The 21,092-nt window shown below is 41.5% G+C and overlaps 1 protein-coding gene across 1 annotated transcript in view; it reads left to right on the top strand.

Moving 5' to 3' along the window:
* Window positions 1-14,654, top strand: part of SLC9A8 (solute carrier family 9 member A8) — a 29,331-nt gene extending 14,677 nt beyond the window's left edge. The window contains 12 exon segments of the mRNA XM_050907191.1: window positions 530-631; window positions 1,326-1,360; window positions 2,453-2,596; window positions 3,894-4,032; window positions 5,904-6,009; window positions 7,072-7,188; window positions 8,742-8,824; window positions 10,590-10,701; window positions 11,125-11,345; window positions 12,436-12,460; window positions 12,463-12,581; window positions 13,830-14,654. Of these exon segments, the coding sequence (XP_050763148.1) occupies window positions 530-631; window positions 1,326-1,360; window positions 2,453-2,596; window positions 3,894-4,032; window positions 5,904-6,009; window positions 7,072-7,188; window positions 8,742-8,824; window positions 10,590-10,701; window positions 11,125-11,345; window positions 12,436-12,460; window positions 12,463-12,581; window positions 13,830-13,937 (1,311 nt within the window). The 3' untranslated portion in view covers window positions 13,938-14,654.
* The last annotated feature ends 6,438 nt before the right edge of the window (window positions 14,655-21,092 follow it).

The following is a 21,092-nucleotide window of genomic DNA, read 5'->3' on the forward strand; positions in this document are numbered from 1 at the left end:
CTGGCTGAAGTGGTTCTGGTCCTCCCTGTGTGCTGCCTTTCTACTTGAGCTGTGGTGCAGGAGAGGGAGTGAGCAGTGGGCGATAGTAATATCATGAATTGGTACCAACACTGAAGATTTTTTCATACAAAATCACAACCTAAGAAATGGACTAGCAACTGGGAAGTTTACAAGCCTTTTTCACATGCCCTGTCTGCAATAGATGGATTAATTTACAGTTCTGTCAGGTGGGGAATGTGTCAAAGCACTGGTGAATATCCAGCTGTTCGTCTGAGGATTGGTTTGTTGTTAGGGTACCAGACTGACATCCTGTCCTGGGTATCAGAGGGATTTGCTGTTGTCCTCAAGAGAGCAGGCTCTTTAGGCAGATGGTGTGGATGTATGTCCTGGGGTACCTGGAACCAAACTAATGAAGCTTTATTATTGGAAACCCAGTTGTGAATCAGAATCTAATTTAGATGCAAACCCAAACATGAGTTTTCCCTCAGGTCATTTTCACTAATTTACTTACTTTATTATTGTGTTCCAGGGTAATTTTTTTCAGAACATCGGTTCCATCACTCTGTTTTCTGTGTTTGGCACTGCAATATCAGCTTTCATTGTAGGCGGAGGAATTTATTTCCTGGGCCAGGTAAGAATAACTGCTTTGAAGCACTTAAGTTTATCCGGCTTGCTCTTTGAAAGTCCATTTTTCAAGAGCAGACAGGCATAGTGAAAGTGAATTCCTGGATCACAAAGTCCAGTTCTCTGCTATCACAGAGACAATGTTATGTAACCCCTTCCATAGATATAGCATGCTCCATGTTAAAAGCAATTAAGACCCGAGTTGAGTTCTACTTCTTGTTACTTACTCAATCTGCCTATCGGAAGGCTGTTCCAAAACCTGTATTCTCTAGAGCCATCTTGTAATTTCCAGTATTAAACTTATTTGTTCTTCTGTCAATAATTTTTTTCGCTACTCTGCTTTGATGTTCCCGCATTGATTAGATATAGACATAGATAATTATATTTTCTCTCAGGCTTCATTCTGACAGGCCAAACAATCCATACTTTCTTCTTCGCCTCTCAGATTTCCATTCCTTTGAATGCCGTAGTTACTTTACTCACCTGTATCTGTTCCAGTTTCATCTGGTCTTCCCTGATTTTGGGTGACCAGAATTGTAGCAGTAGGTCACTGTTGGAGGGCAGTGTTAGACTGGGTAACATCACTACTGTGATTCTTTTCATGATAACAAACTTAGGATTTGATTAATAGTTTCACTTTTAAAAACAACAGAAAAACACAGTTGATTATGATATTTTTTATGTTTTACCTATTCTTTCAGGCTGATGTAATTTATAAACTCAACATGACAGACAGGTAAGCTCTTGGGGAAATGGTGTAGTATATGAAATCAAGCATTCTTCAAGATAACTGTATATGGGAAATGCACTGTAGTTGGCCAGCTCTTCTGGTTATTGTTTAGATTGCTTAGATTCAACATGGTGTATGAAACTAATGAATAGATTGAACACTTCTAAACCCTATGTATTACACCCTTATTTCCAAATAGTATTCTGTGCTCAGTGATTTTTCTAGACAGAAAAGATACTGGGGTTTTTAACCAACCTTTAAAGTTAAAATATGTAAAATTTGATTAGTTGGTATTACTAATATGTATGATAAGGGCGTAACTTCCTTGTCCAAATCTTCTCTTAAAAGACAGAGTTTTTCAGTATCAATAATGTAGATTTTTCAAGAACTTGGCAAAGGATCTAATCAGTTTTTTAGGAGTACATCACCCTACCATGAAATAAAGTTCGTTCCTGGTTTATTTGGGATTTTTGTTTGTTTGTTTATTGTATAGCCAATACAGCAGTTTTCTGTTAAAATCTGTAAATAAATTGGGTGGCAAGCAAGAAACATAACAAGTAAAACGTGCATGGACAGTAAAAATCTTCCTTACTTGGTTCCAGTGTTTGACTTTATATAGCTGAGCAGTCCCATTGCCTCTGGGGGACAGCATATTGTCTATCTTTGGATTCCAAAGTAATGAAGTTTTAGCAGTTCCCTTTAAATGTTCCTCTCTAGTACTCCTGAACAGGTAACCCTATGCATGTATGATACGTTGTTTGGGCTGTGTCTGTAAAGTTGTTTGGTTTCCCATTCCTCTGATTTTTTTTTTGCTTAGGTGGAGTAAGACATTGATACTGTTGTTGAGAGCTGGGAGATAGGTATTTCTCCAACACCTCTTCCAGCTGGACAACAACTTTTCTCTTTGGTATATCAGTAAATGAAAAACAAGAACTTCCCTTTTGTCACTTCAAGTTCTTATGAATGGGAAGAGAGCATAACTTTTCACTGTGTAGAAACTATAACACACAACATCTTTGTTACTAGTTGTTCATTTAGGTTTACTAGGTACATATTCTTCTTTCATCTAGTTTTCTTTTTTGTTTTGTGTTCTCCCAGTTTTGCATTCGGCTCTTTAATATCTGCAGTTGACCCTGTGGCTACTATTGCCATTTTCAATGCCCTCAATGTGGATCCTGTACTTAACATGTTGGTTTTTGGAGAAAGCATTCTCAATGATGCAGTCTCTATTGTCTTGACCAAGTAAGTGCATTTGAACTACACGTGTTTATGGAAGGAGCAACCCCATTATTTTCTGTTAATTAATTATTCAGATATACAGTAATTCTTCCATGTCCCTTTGGAACAAATTGTGTATTTCTGGTGTAAAGCTGAATTTTGTATGATCCTTCTTTGTTAAAAGCAATCCATAACATGAACTGCATAGGCAGAAGACAGTAAATGGAAGTCTCATTACCACTACCTCAGTGCCTCATCTCATTGACCCCAGATAACTGATTGCTTTCTAAGTCCATGTGTTTACCAGCTCTCTTTCCATCTGAGGGTCCTGACAACAGAAAACCAACATGTGTCCTTTCAGGCTTGCACAAAACCACTTACCTTGCCAAATAGGCAGCTGTGTCTCCTGTATCATTGGCTTATACCCAGAGTCACACTTCAGTTGGCGGGGTGGGGGGATACATCAACATCCATGCAATAGTTTTATATTTATGTTGGGGCTATCACAGGGAAGAAGAACATCCAATATTCGTATCCTTTGCCCATGATAATTCTTTGGGGCTGAAAGAGTAAAAAAAAAAATAGATATATCTTCATGTTATTGCTGAAGTCAATAGATGTGACTATGAATGTATAGGAGTAGATATACTAAGACATACAATAGAGTAATTTCTCAGTGAACTAACTGCTTTTAATACAGTCGTGGTTCTTTTATAGAAGGCCGTGAAGGCTAACAGCAGTCAAAAGGAACACTAGTTAGAATCCATGTCTTCTTTGCATGGAATTCTATGAAATACATTCCTGAAATTCAAAGAGATTTCTCCCCTTTCCTTGTAAGAGCTTCTTTGTTTTTCTTCAGTGACCTCCTTGTCTCTCATCCACACCTAAATATTTGATGAGACGTCTTCCTGTTCATTTGTTCTTCTCTGAGGATCACATGATCTGTCTCTTTTCTTTTTCGTGCCCTGAGTTTTTACCACTGCAAAATGTGTTTTCCTTTTCAAAGTTTGAAAATAGTTTTGTAATACTGGGCATTATCATAGCCTATTTACACCGTTCTGGGGATTCTTCAGAAGAGCAATGCTGGATTTCCAGATTTTTAGCAGAATTAGGTTTCCCTTTGGGGATTACACTAAGACTTGATTTAACATCTTTTGACATTCCTCTTGTTATATATATCACAGTAAAAGCCTTTTAAGAGCAGTGGCAGCAAAGAAATGGAAGGGGTTTTTTTGTTGTTGTCAAAAGATGTTTGGTATTTTTGGATCCAGGCTTAGAATTTATAACCATTTCTGTTTGTTTATTTTTTAATTATATCTAGCACAGCAGAAGGTTTGACAAGAGAAAATATGTCAGATGTAAGTGGATGGCAAACCTTTCTACAGGCTCTGGGATACTTTCTTAAGATGTTCTTCGGCTCTGCAGCACTTGGCACACTTACTGGTCTTATTTCTGCATTAATATCCTTTTTTAATTTTGGTGATACACATGTATAAATTGGTCACCTTCAACATTCTAGTAGTATTTTTTTTTCCCATCTTCTCCAGCATTTCTTAGGGGATATTTCTAATTAGACATTATTTTGTTGGCTGAGGATTTTCTCATGCTCATTTTGTTTTTATGTTAGTGTGCATGGGTGTGTATTAAAAAGTTGCATCAAATTTTTATGAACGTAATTAAGGTCTGAAATGCTGTATAGTAGCTTATATTACATGCATTGGAGTGTTATAAAATATGGTAATTGTTTTGTAAATTCAAAATATATTAATTCCATTTCAATACTGATCCTTTTTTACAAGCATATGGCTCCTTTTTTACATACATAAAACAGTTAATTAAAAAGAAAAAAAAAAAGCTGCTTTTCCCGAGGGCTTTTGAGTCAGACCAGCTCATTTGTCCCATGTATCATGCTCAGGCAGCTGAATACAGATACTGTTCTATTTGGATTTACGTTGAGTTACATTTTGCCTTTTGCGCTTCCATGAATTGGTTGCTAAACAACCCAGAAGCTTCTCTGCTGAGATAAGGAAGGATGTTTGTTCTAAGTCAGACACCTTTGTTACTTTTCAGAGCTTGTTTAATGTTAACACTGACTTCACCGTAGGTAATCTTCTGTGCTAGGCTTGTACAACAGTCATTCATGTCATCTGGGACATACTGTTAAGCGCTTTGTTTGTAAGTCACAAGAACACAGTGTTTGATTAAATATAGACATATTTCCTCTCTTGGTTCATCAGCCTGATTCCATGAACTTTTACGTTATTCCATACATCACAACAAAAGAGGGAGACAGATGATCAACACTTCTTTCATTCATATCTAAATGATATTAAGACAAAGAGAAAAGCAGCTTATTTGCCCTATTACTGTTATTTGTGCCTCAAAGTATTGGATTTACCATAAGCATGCAAAATTTCAATGCAGCAAAGGACTTCTCTTATTAGTTGCCGGCAGATAAATATAGTTGAAGGTTGTTGCTGGTTCATGACCCAGGAGGAATGTGAACTTCCATGTTACAGGCATCTAATCCTCTGTATTTTAACAAAGATGGTAGGTGGAGTATTTTAAGCGTTAAGGCAAGGATGTGATTGAAGGAATATTCCTCACTGTTAATATTACTGCAAATCTGTCATATCCATTTGAAAGTAACTAGTAGTCTAGTGACTGAACAGAGGAGATTGCTTGCATGCTTAGTGTGGCAAATAACAATGTCTGAGGCAAAATCCACTTGTACTTGGCAGCTGTGCTGCAGAACTGTGCATGAGATGCAAAGCAGAACTTGTGGCCCTTGACAAATGTCCACGTTTATGACTACAAATGTAAAGTAAGTTTTAAATATCTTGAGTATCAAAAGGACATTATTTTTGTTAAAACATAAATGAGAGCTCTTTTAATTTGCTATTTCATAGTTCTCCCCTATTTTTAGAAAAGCCTTTACTATTTAATGATTCTCTGGGGATTTTCTGCCGTAGTTTTGGAGCAGAGATTTCAGAGACTGAACATGTAGGGAAATGGCCCTTCTAGATCCAAACAAACAAGCTGGCATGTTGTTATCAGTATTGCATAGGTACATCAGTAGCAGATCTTTTCTGTGTCTAGGTCTGTCCATTCTGATAGACTTCTACCAGTAGTAGCTTCTATAAGAAACACTCCTCATAAGAAATTATTAATCTTTCCATACTTGAGTCAAAGGCCAAAGTGTAGACTTTATTAGCTATTCAGTAGATAAGTACATTAAGCATAATCATTGTTTTGTAATGGAATGACACAGATTTAAATTTTTCTTTGAATTTTTTTTTATTTACTTTTTCCGTAACATTGTCATGTGTACGTGCTAAAGCACATTGATTTAAGGAAGACACCCTCCCTAGAGTTTGGGATGATGATTATCTTCGCTTACCTTCCTTATGGACTTGCAGAAGGCATCTCACTCTCAGGTAAGTAGCTAAATGAGTATGTGCAAGTTTCTTTGATAAATTTAGGGAGTAGGTATTATTTGTGTCTAAGAGGGCCCCTCTAAGATTCTTCCCATAAATAACCAAGAGCTGAGAAGCAAGGTAGATGGAAAAAATCCCTAACACAAGTCAAAAATTTGTGAAAGATAGTGAAATCTGAGGTAGCTGTTCTGGCCTGTGCTACCAGTTGCTGTACCTCTGTCCAAGCTGTTGTGCATGTCATTAGGGCAACTGAACTCTATAATGGAAAATTTGGTGGCTTTTCCCGTAGTTGATAGCTGAGATTAATCTCTATAGTAACTTATAGCACATGGTTTAGTGACCCTTTCTGCTGGAGGCAAGGGACATTCTGCACAGTAGCATTCCTTGCGGGCCCTACATATCAGGCTGTGCCTTCCTTACAGTTGGACTCGATGATCTTAAAGGTCTTTTCCAACCTAAATGATTCCATGATTCCTACAAAGGTAATTTTTGCCCTGAATTCTGAAGTCTCAATAGCTTTTCTGATTCTCAAATTGATAGAAAATTGGGGGTACACCCGTGCGTGCTATTCGTTCTTATGTGGTGCACCATACTGGAGTGGATTCACACCCACGTCCTCTTGGTCTCATTCTACTTCTGGTGGAATGATTGGGCCTGGCTGATCAGCAGGTAGGAGAGAATGACACACTTTCTGGGAGAACTGAATCATACAGTTCTCTAGCCCCACTATTCTCAAATCGATTTTATTCTTCTTTTGGTCTCACCTCTCTACCTGTTAGGAGAGTGAAAAGCAGGAAAAACACTCAAGAATTGGCTTTTTATTTCCCTCACTTCTATGGGAAAACATGACATAACAGGGATTTATTCTAGCTTGCAAGTGACCTATACTGGAACTCCTAGTATTTAATATGACCAGTGGAGTGAAACCAGTAGGAATAACAATGGTAATAGAAACTCCACTTACTGCTTCATAAGCTTTGGCATTAGTAAGGGCTACAAACACAAATATTTGGAGAGTGCAAGCTATTCTTCTTCTGTTGACTGCCACATTTTTATCTACAGGTATCATGGCAATCCTCTTCTCTGGCATCGTGATGTCTCACTATACACACCATAACTTGTCCCCAGTTACACAGATTTTAATGCAGCAGACACTGAGAACTGTTGCTTTCATGTGTGGTAGGTGCTACCTACTATTAATATCTAATATTAATAGTTTAAAATTTTATTTGCCTGAAATGGTGATTCTGATGGGAGCAGCAGAGGTGTGAATTTTCTTCTAGCCATTTGTATGTCAGTGGTACATGTCTTTAAGAGAAGAATTCCTAATAGTGGAGGCTGGAAGGCAGTCAAAAGTCACCTTTCCTGCCATACTGGATAAAACATACAGTAAATCTCTCTCTCCCATCCTGCAGGCTCCTGCTAAGATTTGCCACAAGATTGATAACCGAATAAAGATCTCTGACTCCTATATTCCTCTGGTCTATTTTTAGTTTTAGGAAATGGAGATATTTTTTTAAATGGTTTTGGATATAAAAAGCTACTTGCAAAAACAATAGCTTCACAAATTGAGAAGAAGTTTTTGGAAGTCCCGTAGCCTTTCCATTTCCTTTTACAAGCCAAACCTTCGAAGAAATGACATGCTTCTGTATTACAAATATATCCCTGTTTTTTAGGGGGTGGCATGAATGTGTTCCATATTGTTTGCAGGAAGATGCATTTGGAACATGGTCAGGGAGTGGCCTTGCTGCAGACTGAATTAACACTTGTTACGTGAGCACCAGTAGCTCATCAGAGTTTGGTCTTAATCTATTACAAATGCTAAAAAAGCACTTATTCATTCAAGTCATTGTAAAGGAGTTATTTAAGATACTGTGCAATTTCATACACGTTTGCAGCAGGTTTTGAACGTGCAAATGCAAGTAGCCGGTACCCAAAGCATGACCAAACAATGTCTTATGCTGCAGTAACTCAGGTATTGCTACTGTCTGTCCAAAACCGTCCTGTTTTTAACTGCCTTTATGATAAGGACTTTATGATCAGTCCTTGCTAGGACTGATGAAACTGATGAAACATCTTGACTCTGCGATTCTCTGATGGTAATGGCTTGGTGCTGTGGAAATAAAATGTTTGGATTACTGTAGTCATTGTGCAGTGGTGGTACTATTTCAGATTTGCGAACATCACTTCTAGAGATTATTAGAATATACAAGGGTTGTTAGATCATACAGTGCAGTATTTTATTACAAAGAAAGCCATGAACTGCTGCCGTTTATCAGAATTTAATGAATTGAATACTTTATAACAGTGTTCAACTTGCAATATATGAGATTGTGCCTGACATTTCAGTTTTATATAGAATCTGATTCAAAGCTATAGAAGTCGTTAGTAGTCGCTCCTGTAGCTTGTGTTCTGCAGCTTGTCCTATATTCCTCAAGTAAAAAATTCCTTGGTCTTTAGAACAAGGTTTTGCTGGCTTTGTTCATCCTCCTTAGTAATTTACAGCTGAAAAAAGCCTACACACACAGACTAAGGTGCTTACCACTTACTAAGTGTCACTTGCCACTGACAGCAAGAGTGGAAGAATCTGGCCTTTTGCATGGCATTTGTGCCTATTTTGTGCATTCAAAAGTCAGGAAATACTATTTTATATACTGTATGTAGTAACTTATAATAGGAGTAGAAAAGGTTTTATAGACTTGTTTATTTAAGATGTGATTTCTCTTTTTCAGAAACGTGTGTTTTTGCATTTCTTGGCCTGTCAATTTTTAGTTTTCCTCACAAGTTTGAAATGTCCTTTGTCATCTGGTGCATAGTAGGTATTTACTTCCTTCCATACTTGTTTAGATGCGTTTTTGGTATTGGGGAGGAGGGAAACACCTTAACAGTTAAATTATTTTAGAACAGTTGTTATGTTTTATAGGTTTTTATGAAAATACTTTTATATTTTTATATATTGCGCAAAGTTAACTCTCACGAATAGCATGAAATTATCTTCTTGTTCTCAGCACTTTGGTGTACAAATACATCAGTCTTCTTTAAGGAATTCCACTTTGCTGTTATTTTGGAGCCCTTCTGTATAAGATTATTAAAAACAAGGAAGAGAACCTTGCTTGTTTTGACCCTATGAGATTAAAATAAAAGAAATCTCAAAAGATGTTGAGATTATTATACATGCCACTTTATTCCAGAAGTTATTTTACCAGAAAACAATCCTGAGTTTTTACGTATCTTTAGCTTCATATGAATGATTTGTGTGAATGGACAGTTCGTAGAAAGTACAGCGCAAACTAGAATCAAACTCTGCTCCATTTCATCCCTCCAGGACTACAGCTTTTGAATCTTTCTCTCTCATGTATCGTTGCAGTTCATTTACATAAACCAATTTAGTCCATACATCCCTTCTTCACACTCTGAGTTCACCTTCAGAGGAAGTCCTTACTGAGACCTTCTCCAATATGTATTCATTCTTTGACTCCATTCTTAATTCTTTTTCTTTCATTCTGTATTTCAGTGTAGCTTTATGTAGTGGCACTTTGAATTATGGTTCACATGGGGGTTACCTACATCTATTGCTATTGTAATTGTTTAATATAGACATGAAAAGTATGTTCTCTTTTGCAGAGTCAAGAGATGGAAATGTGAATCCATTTCCAGTTACGTATAACAATGTATACTAGCACATTTTAGTCCATGGTTCAAGGGAAGAACTGTTACCTACAATTTACAGATAGTGATACCAGCATGGGGAACTGCTCTCACTGCATTACACCCAACTTCCTTATCTAATATATATCTAAGGTGTGACACTTCCTTCTATGTAGCATTGCCCTCACAGGTGTAATGCAAATTGTGTAATTTTGGGGTGATTCATAAAGGAAAACAGCACAGCCCTTCAAGGATCCTGCTGACTAATTCTAGGATGTTTACCTTATCAAGGTCTGTTTGTGATGGAGCTTAAAAGCAATGCCATTGTGAAAACCTTTGCTTTTCTGAGTTAAAGTTTTCACTGTATTTGTTAATTGTCTGCCATTAAATCAATAGTATTTTTTTTTCCCCTCTCAATACGTTGCTTCAATGTGTGGTATATTTTATAGCCATACCCAGGGAAGTGTTGAGGAACTGGATTACATGCTATTTGGCTTCTGGCCTTTTTCTCTGAGGAACTGGTCCATGGGGAGACAATAGAAATATCTTATTGCCTCTTAGCTGCTGTGCCAAGGGAATGATTAAAGGAGCTGACTGACTGAACTGAGGAGAACTTTTTACCCAGAGTAATTCTTGGTCTCCCTGGAATGCCTCTTGGGTTTCATTTATTTATTATAAGTAAAGTAGTGTCTGGTCTCTGTCAGTGACACATCTGGTTTAGTTTCAGTTAAGCAGACAAAATGTTTAAAAAGTTAAATTCCACATTAACCTATGCTGAGAGATTTCTTTATGTTAGTTTAGCAGCACACCTACTTGCAAGACTTGTGAGTGAAAAGACCATATTCACCTTACCCTGTACAAACCAGATGCAACTGGGGCCTCCGTGAATGTAACACATCAAATGGTCTTTTGCTTTTATTTCTGTTTTTCAGGTACTTGTTCTGTTTGGTAGAGCAGTGAATATTTTCCCACTTTCCTACCTACTCAACTTTTTCCGTGATCATAAAATCACCCCCAAAATGATGTTTATCATGTGGTTTAGCGGTAAGTTAAAGCTCAAAGTACAGAGAACTGGAAAAAATGTTTTATCTTTTTCATTGTGTGGGCTGCTCTGGGAGGAACTGGTTTTCCATCTGTGGAACATTTGCACTGTTCTCAAACCCAAGTGCAATAGATATGTTCTCTTTCCCATTTGTGCTAGAGGACTATGCAGTGGTGATCTCCACTAAAGCTTTTCTGCAAAGAGTCTACTTTTCTCTCTAGGTCTAGCAACTTCACAGTTTGAACAACAGTATCTGAAGAGGTCAGATTGATTTTAGGGTGGTAACCAAACGATAGATAAATGGACATGGAAGAGGACTGTAAAAATCTTTTAAAGATGTAGAATTCCTGTTGAGTTATCAGGGTGCTGAGGACCAATGTACCTGTTGATTCACTTTTCATTGATTTACTGTTCTCTCTGATAAGGTTTACGTGGTGCAATTCCCTATGCCCTCAGCCTCCATTTGGGCTTGGAACCAATAGAGAAGCGGCAGCTCATTGGGACAACAACAATCATCATAGTGCTGTTCACAATTTTGCTGCTGGGAGGAGGAACCATGCCCCTCATCAGACTGATTGACATTGAGGACTCCAAAGCACGCAAGAGGAACAAGAAGGACATTAATCTTAGCAAGACAGAAAAGATGGTTTGTTTGGGTTTTTTATTCAGAGGATCACTGATTTTTTTTTTTTTTAAGTTTTTACATTTTCCAAGACTAGCGCTTTTTTTTTTTAACTAAAAAGTAAAATGAAAGCCATGGGAAAAGCCAAGGTGGTAGGAAAAAGCCAAGCAATATAATTTTAAAATATCCCAAAGACAGAGCCTTATTAATGTTTACACAAAATAACTGTTTGGACAAAGGGAGGAGAAAGTGTCTCTTAACTCAATCTAATTATAAATTGATCCATACAAATTAAAGTAAACCATGCAAAAGCATAAAGCAGATGATACAGGGTTGAGTCATATACAGAGGGAAAGTAGCTAGTACAGCGTGAGTCATGAATTAATCATAAAAGGCAGATAGGAATTATTTTGAAAAAGTCAAAGCAAAGGCCATGAGAAGGTGGTAACAGCAGCACCCCTCTGACTGTGTTTTATTTTAAAGCAATTTCTGGCTAAGCAAGAGTACTGAAGAAAACTAACAGCCAGTCTGACACCTCATGTGCAAAAGGCTGGAGTACATGAAAGTACCCCAGATCATTGGCCTGTTTTTCCCCAAACCATTGAACAATACATGCAGGGTATTGTTTTGTAGGATCTGAAGAACAGCTGCTCTTGGCATGAGGTTTCAAAAAGCTTGCAGTCTTCAGAATTATCTTACTCTGTCCACGTAGGGAGGTGTGTATAGGAAGAGCACAGGGATAGGGGGTGTTCTGATACAGGGCTTGTTTTCAGTGAGACAATGACATTAGTGTTGCTTGCTGGATAAAATCATTGTCCAGCTCACAAGAGAAAACCTGCACACTAGAAATCTATTCTCAGCAATAGTAACAATACAAAATACGGAACATTTGAGGTCTTTCACCTTTCAGCATGAAAAGGGAAGCTAAGTGGCTCTGGGAATCAACAGCTGGACAGATTCATACAGCTATAAGCCCTGGTAGGCTGGGGTGATAATTTCCATATTGTTCCAGCATGGGAACTGGTTGTGAGAAGGGAGAGCACAGAGCAGGGGGCTGAAGCAAGCAATGACTGCCACATTTCTCAGGTTATTCCAATATTTGTGATCTTTCTAGGGAAATACCATAGAATCCGAACATTTATCGAGCTCACAGAGGAGGAATATGAAGCCCAGTATATAAAACAGCAGGACCTCAAAGGGTTTATGTGGTTGGATGCCAAGTATTTGAATCCCTTCTTCACCAGAAGACTCACACAAGAAGTAAGTCTTTCTTGTTGTCTTGAAGAAAAGAAACTGTAGTAGAGTTGTCATTTCAGTCTGTACCATTCAAGGCTCATAGCGTAGCCATGCAACTTCAACATTAGGAACAGTGAGCCATCTAATATATTACTTGTGCATATGTAGAGCAGCTGTAATGAAAAGCTGCACTGTAAAATTGCAGGTTGGATTAAATGAGCATCTCTCAGGGCTACCACAATTAAACTTTAAAAGGTGTATGGATTTATTCAACTCGCCTTTAATCTTGCAGAGTACCATTAGTTACTGCTGCTAGCAAAAGCTGCTGCCACTCATGCAGAGCTTTTAAAGTGCTGTCACACAAAGTTCCTGCCTTTTACTGTACGTGATCCTGTGAATTCTGGAGATGTGATTTTTCTGCAGAGTGCAGTTTTTATCTTGGAAATATGCACCAGCATTACAACCTTCGCTTTTAAGACTTCTTCACTGGGAGACCAAGACTTTGAAGCTGTAAATGCAAAATGGCACCTGACTGAACATGTGACTTAACACCGAGTGGCTCCGAGAGGTGTAAATACTATGCCATTTCCACTCCCATGACTCAGAAACCTGAGGCTCCTGAGCCACATAATTCACTTTTTCCAGTTTGCCACAGAAGTAAGCATTTTGCTGTGGAGTTGATAATTGTGTAAAGGGTGCACATTCCATCTTCCTAGCCTGCTCAAACGTACTATTTTTCCTCTTGTTTTGTACCTTTCTTTTCAAAAGAATGCTTTCAGCACTTTCCCACAAAAGCTAAAGGCATTTTTTGCAAAACCAAAAAGGAATCGAGAAACCAGAGTAAGCATCTGATTCGTAGTTGGTAGCCAACAGCACAGGCTGCCATCCAGATTGCAACCAAAGGCTAGAAAAATAAGTATGTGAATCACCAAAGCAGGCCACAAGCTTCCCACTGACCCTGGGAACACAGAGAGGAGTGAGACTCAAAGCCAGGCCATCCAGACAGCATTAGGATTGTCGAAACCCACAGAGCAGGACTGTCCAGAAAACACAGGTAAAAATACCTGTCATCAAAATATCATTCATGAAATAATCACTGGCTGAACACTTGATAAATATTTTCTGGTAGGAAACAGAATTACTTTGCATGCTTAGAGACCAGGGTTGGATTATTTCCTAAGGAATATGTTAAACTAGTCTTTCTCTTTTGCTCTAACACGCAGGTAGTGTTGTAGCTAAGTAACAAACTGTTCGGGTTTGCTTTTGCCTTAGGACTTACATAATGGGCGCATACAGATGAAAACCCTCACAAACAAATGGTATGAAGAGGTACGACAAGGACCCTCAGGATCTGAAGATGATGAGCAAGAGCTGCTATAGCAGACCGAGCCAGGAATGCAATGAGTTTATCATTAGAGCATTAGAGAGAGGATTTAGCTATCAAGAGTCTGACTGCACAAAAGCTGGAAAACTAAGAATGAACTCTCTGATTTCAGGCATGTCTTGTGCTACACGTTTAGGTATAAAACCGCAGATCTACTGTGCTTGATATTACTAATCAGTGATGGAAACCCGTAAGTGTCAGACACTGGACTGAATGAAGAACCTTTTGTTCAGATTTTACAGCATAGCAAATTTCATACAGCCTATTGAAAAGCAGAAACATCTGCCATGAAATGATGACATTGTTTAATGGGGAGGGTCTTCTTCCTATTACGAAATCTGCTGTAAAAATATGCTGAAGTACAGAGCCATTGTATGACTCTGCAAAACAGAATGAATTGCACTTTACTTTTTTTTTATATATATATTCATTCACAGCATGGAGAGTCTTGACAGTTTATACTGTGAATTTGTTTCAGCACTAGTAAGGGAATCTGACTGGAATAAATCTATAATTTATGGGATTTGCATATTATGAATCCAGAGAAGATGCATACCTTGACAAAAGCAGATGTTGCACATATAAGGAAGCACCTCTGAAAACTGGTGGGTTTGTAATATAAAAAAATATCTTGGTTTCTATTTTATGGGATTTTTTTTTTTTATACTGAGGTATCTAATCCACAGTACTGATTATAGCATGGTTTGGGGGAGTGGGGGATTGTATGACACAGTACAGAACTGCATTTGAAATTGTAGTTTTAACGTATTTTTTTCCTTTGGCTAAAGCCAGTTGCAGTTGGGTTTCTGTAATTGGCAGTTGCTCCTTGCTGGCACTTTGGCTTCAAATCTCAGAAAACAGCAGCTTTTGTTTTGCCTAATTCAGGAAGTGTCCCTAACACTCCAGAATTCACTAGTGGAAGCAAAAGCAGCATTTTCCATATCATTTGCTTGCTGAACTAAACATGTACATGAGGAAGAAGAGTCTACAAAATCTAATCCAGGTGCAGAAAGGTTGATATTGCACATAGCTGAAGTAGCCTCAGCTGGGAAGCGCCAAACAGCTTTCATTAAGCTCTCCTGTTTGTTAATAGGATTTTTCTCTTCTGCTTACACTGTTTCAAGATCAGCAGTATCATTTCACTTTTTCTACATGGCCTAGTCTGTTTGCTCAAAATTGCATACACCTAACCAGACACGCAGTGTTTGTTGCACATTTGCCATGGTTACACAGGCAGCATTTTGCTCTCACTGCCAACCCAAATTCCTCATTAGTCATTTGCATATTCACTGTTGAAATGTGGATTGTAGTTCTGCATGTAAATCTGACATGCAAGTGCACATGTTTGTTTCTGTACGTGCGAGACGTATTTTTGGTCTGGTTTTGCTACTAAGATTTTTAATCAACCGCTTACCCGCTGGGAGGAATAAAAGTTCAAGAATGTGTTTAGAATCCTAAACCTGTGTTGACTGAGCAGTTTTTCAAAATAACACACTTGATCCAGGACTCCCTTCTCCCCTTTCCCCACTCCATTAGTTCAAAGAACTTCTCTGCTAATCCCAGAGCTGAAACGTGCACTGGTGGGAGTCTGAATGGGGCATGAACTCAGCTTCTGGTGTTGACCAGAAAGCAATTGCTGCTTGCTTTATCCTTAGGAGAGGATCTGTGTAAAAATCAGACCTTCTTCACCCTTCTAGATAACAGTAGACTTAATAATTACATTTTAGTTACCCATCAGCCTTACTAGGTTTCTTAACTTGAACATTTACACCCGGGAGCTGGCTGGAAGGTCTCTGGGAGCTTCTCTTGTCCCAGGAAGGTGTACATTGATCAAGATGCTGTTACACTGGGCTTAGTGTTATGCCTTAGTCATGCTGCAATATAAAATAGCCTCTAATTTCTACTGTTATTCCGGTGAAATAGGTCACTTGCGAAATAAATGGACGTATGTGCCAATAGATCAGCCCTTTGATAACTGCTATCAAGGCAAATTGATCGTTTCCTGCCCTCTGCTGGCAATTAGTGATAGTGCACCGACATCTAATGAGAGCCATTTGCTGGGAATAATTTTACACGTTAAATTGAAGCAATTAACTGATATAGCTAGAACTAATGAAATCACTTTGAAGCAATTAAAGTGAAGAAAATTTGGATGGTTTAATTTAAAAACAACCATTCTAAAACTTAAAATAATTCCAAGTTTTGACAAATGTAGTAAGACAACTTTGTTCTCTCTCAAAATACACACTAATTTTCTTATTTTGGAACCAATAGAAGAAGTTTTTACCATTATTTCAGTGACCAATTTTCATATTCGTTTATCAATACATGGACTTTTCTGTGACAGTCATTTCACAGTTTGGATTTCTTCACTTAAACTAATACGCTTAGAAAAGAAAAATTATCTGTCTCCTTATTGACTTGCCTTGCAGTTACTTTAGATCATTTCCTATTTTATCAGGCCAATATTAAACTCTAATCCTCTTTCCACAAGTACTAGCAGCCCCATCCTAACTTGGTGTCATCTGCAAATCTGTGCAAGTGTAAACTTGATTTTTTTCTGCTCTCAAGTATGGAACCACCAGGAAGTACAATGCAAATGTTACTAATTAGAGAGGCCCTGAAGTTCTGCAAGGCTGCAAACCCAGTGGCTGTTTCTCTCGATGACTAAGGGGCCGCGCAAAGGAGAGGCAGGGGGAACCCAGAGCACAGCTTTTGGCAGCTCAGAGCCTCCCAGAAGTTATTTTTCTCTCTTCCAGCCTGTCCTGCAGCCCTGTGTTAGCCCACGACAAGGTGCCTTGGCTGCTGATGGCAAAACCCATCATCCACAGTGGGGAACAGCAATAGCACCCAGAAGCTCCCACTGCCAGGCAGGGCTGAGCCCAGCCCCAGTTCCCCATGTCTGTGCTGGTGATGTGGGCATGGGGTTCACCCAAGAGCGAGGGGAGTCAAAACTCCCCAGCTGCCCCTGGGGTGCTGGCACAGAGCAGGCATTTCCCCAAGCTCAGCAGCCCTGCCTGATTAAGGATGCAACAGGGCTGCTCACAGAAAACAAGAAAAAGGTGTTTTCAGCAGTGGCTCTCGTCCCATCAGTTAGTGCACGGCCAGGCAAGGTCCCCAAGGAATGGCTGCGACAGGGCCAGTCCATGACGGGGGCTGCAGGGAGCAGACACCCTTTCCCTCCCGGCAGGCTGTGCCAGGAGGAGGCGATCCCCGCACCAGGAGGAGACAACCAAGCCAGCCACCTCGCCCAGCAGATGCCTACTGGCACCACCATGCCATGGGAAAGGAGACAGGACACCCTGCAGAGCCTCTTCCCCAGGACAACAGCAGCTTTTACCAGGTTTCACTCCACTGCTCGAGAGGACAGCAAACCCCCTCTGCCTTGTCACCACTGCCAGCTCACATGGCTGCTCTGTGCCTCAGTTTCCCACTAGTCAAAATCCCCCTTGCAAAGCCCCCTCTGAGCTGCTTGATTCTTGGGGCTACTAAAACTATGGTCAGACTGGCCAGCCTGACGGCAACCCCTGTGCCAGGCTGGGGGGGGGGATGCCCCTGCCTGCCCCACTCCCTCGCATCCCCCATCGGGACGGCTGCACTGAGCACGGTCATGGCATCGGGCTTGGGACAGCACCCAACCACCCCCTCCCTGGGCAGGGCTGCCACACGGCCACCAGCCGACGCTCAGCCAGGGAGAGCTCCCAGGTCTCACCCGTAAGACACGGCGGAGCACGTGATGGGGCTGCAGCGTGTCCTTCCTGCAGACACACCATCGCCGCTCCTGTCCCTACAGAGTGACACATCCGGGGGCACCTTGCATCCTGAGGCAGCTGTGTGGCAGTCACAGATGAAGTGATCGTTGCCATAGGGTCTGGTTTATGTTCAATCTGCACCATCTTTGAGCCCCACCTCTGCCCCGGGTGCCCGAGAGCCGGCCCCCGGCCCCAGCCTGCTCATGACTCACCAGCCGAATGCGAGCAAACACCTCCAGCTTTCCCTGTCTTGGTTTCAGCATGATGAAGATGTTATTTTTAACTCAACCACACCAAGAGACACTCATTTATTTCAAACATTAAAGCACCTACAGGCTGTTTCTACAGCCTAATCTAAAAGCTGCCATAAAAGGACTGAAAGCAATAGTCATTATCTGCCATTCAGGAGCTTAACCTTTGGAAAGACAGACCAGGGCTCTGAGCTTTGCTTGTTAAACACCCTTCGCCTTTTCCCAGAGACTGCGCAGCCTGTAGGTGAGGTCACCCACCCTAGAGAGGAGGTTTCCACCCGTGGGGCTGCATTTAAAGGTCAGTGGCTGAGGGCTGCCTGACCTTCAAGAAGAACGGGCCACAGGAGAGGACACAGCCGGAGCACAGACACCAGAGGGGAACGTGCACCAGCAGCTTTGTGCAACCGCTGATTTTGGAGGTACAAAGGCTCTGGATGCAAGATGGCTGCTGGCCATTACTTGGAACAGTGGTGCAGGCTGAGGGCAGCTCTGATTTGAGCTGATGGGATCTTCATCAGTGATTCCCACTTTAAATTTGAACAGGAGTTGGATGAGCTTGTGTGGGACCTGCCAGAGCGTGGAGCTGCTGGGGAGGCTGGTCCTGCTCCCAGTCCTGCTGGTGGGGAGGCCAACAGCAGCACAACAGCCAAGAGCCACCAGCTGGGAGGGTTTTATACATTCAATTAACCACCACAGCCAGAAGTAATGAAATCACTCTGAAGCAATTAAGCCAGAAGAATGTTGGCGGGGGGAGCAGGGAGGTAGTGTAACTTAAAAAGCAACTGCACTAAAACTTCGGAAGGCACCTACTACACTTGTCACAACTTGGAGTTAAGACTTCGTTTTTCCCTCAAACTACATGTTAACCTCCATAGTTTTGAACCACTGGAAGAAATTTCTACCATTATATCAATGACTGATTTTCACAGTCATTCATAATTTTGCTGACTTTCCTTGACAGTCACATTATTCCCCATTTTTCCTTTCCTAGGACACATGGTTTCCCTGTCACCTTGGAGCATGTTGCTGTGCCCTCAGACCCCTCAGCAATCCCCTGTTTTGGTGGAACACCGCTCACAGTGGGCCCTGGGGACATTTGAGTTGATGTGCCCTGGGGCACCTCCAGTTGTTCTGAGTTTTTCTGTCCATGGCAAACTGAAAACCAAGCAGAACAATAAGAGCACGTCCCTGCGGTCTCAGAGCAGCTCTGAGGGGAGCACAGCAGGCACCGGTCACCTCATTTGAGGTGAAGCTGTCCTTGTAGATCCAGTTCACAGAACCAATGTCAATAGAACTTAAACTCAAAGGGCAAATTTTTTCCAAAGGTTCGTATTTATACACAATCTAACTGCTGCTACCCTTAGCCGAGCCCGCTGCCCAGACAGGAGTAGAGAGGGAAGTGGCAGAAGAATGACATTTGCTCTCAGCTTCATTTATGTAAAAATCACATTTTACTGGCCATGACCGCTGTGAAACATGGCCCTAGAGACTGCTCCTGGGGTCTGGAGGACACAGCCCCGGCAGGGCCTGGAACACACAGGAAGGGACAGCCGTTGAGTGAAGCCATTTGATAAATTAAGACAGAGGCTGAAATCACACACCACCCATGTTGCCAGTGCTATCACACGGCCAGCTGCAGGATGCTGCATTGCTCCAGGGTCCGGCCCCGTGCACAGCTGAGGTCGGTGGGACACGACTCTGATTTGAGGAGCGTGCCCATGTCCCCAGGACGAGTGGGAAGGCTGTGTGGACACACACCGGCTGCTTTAGTTCACCCTTAAATTCTCTTTCAAACCTAAACCCCTGCCAGGCTGGGAGTCTCCCGAGAGGGGCAGGAGTGCATCGCTCACCTGCTTACCTTTCAAGGTAAGGCAGCAACGGAGAAGGTGTCCTGGAAATACTGCTCCTTTGCAGGTTATTAACGGAGTCACAGTGAGCAAACTGCATATCCCAGAGCCCTACGCTACTGTCGGTGGGAGAACACAGAAATCCGGGGGTTATTGCCCTATACAATCAGGTTAATACCAAAGTGATTTTATGACACCGATGGATGTGAAATCGTGGGAGATTTGGGCAGAAAATAATCCCAGAATGGGCCAGCTGCCTTTTGGAACTGCCTTAGGGTTGTAACTGGCCTCTGTCAGCTTGCCTTTGGGAAGGAATCTCTCTCCTTGAGAAAGATTTCTTGCTGCAGGTTTTCTGGCTCAGGCTGGGCTTTTGGTAACTATATATTGCTTATGTATAGATCAATGGAGCATACATGCCTGCACTTGCCTCAGCATCTTCAACCTCAAGAGGCTGACTGAACTTGGAATACAATGACTATTTGAAAATAAAGCCATCACTGGTAAAGGCACAAGTGCTCTCTCCCACTCAGCCAGCACCAAGTGGGAAACACAGCAACCACAGCACACCTGCCCAGGCACCAAACCCGAAGCAGGGCAGCCCTGGCTTGTTCCCTGCACCAGGACCAGGCTCTCACCAAGCAGCAACACAGCACTGCAGCCCCCAGCCCCGCTTCCCACCTGGCTCAGAGCTGGGGACCAGGCTGCAGCAGCACCAAAAGCTAAAGAAACCAGTTCTCACGACCAGCAACCACCTCCCAAACCCTGCCCGACCACAGCAGCTAACACAGACCTTACCTCAGCCCCGAGCAGCGACATCCCCATCCTCCTCACAGCCCCAGGCTCACCCCACCAGCAACCACCGCAGGAGCTGCCCTTGCAGGGAGGCGGGGGGCTCTTGTCCTGGGGTAATTGGTGGCAGCTGATGGCACCATTCCCAGCCGGGCACACAGATTAAATGGGCACCAGCTGTGCCATGTGCCGGGGACGGGTCCAGCCTGGCCGGTGGGAGCACCTGGGTTATGGCAGCCCCGGGTCACGCTGGGGAGGGATCCTGGACCTGCTGTTTGGCCTGGCCACAGTGCATGGCGTTAATTAAATTGGTTGGCATTTTGCTAAGTGGCTGCAGTACTGCTGCCTGGACTCCCCAGCAGCAGGAGTGTCTCTATGAACGTAGATTAAAGCACACTCAGTATTACGTGCTCTCAATGTTACGCATTCTCACACCAAACTAAAGATGAAGATGCTGATCTGGGGTTTTCCTGGAGTAATAAAGGACCTGGGGGATTTGCAGATTTTTTTTT

This window comes from Gymnogyps californianus, chromosome 17 (genome assembly GCF_018139145.2).
Source record: "Gymnogyps californianus isolate 813 chromosome 17, ASM1813914v2, whole genome shotgun sequence".
Taxonomy (NCBI): domain Eukaryota; kingdom Metazoa; phylum Chordata; class Aves; order Accipitriformes; family Cathartidae; genus Gymnogyps; species Gymnogyps californianus.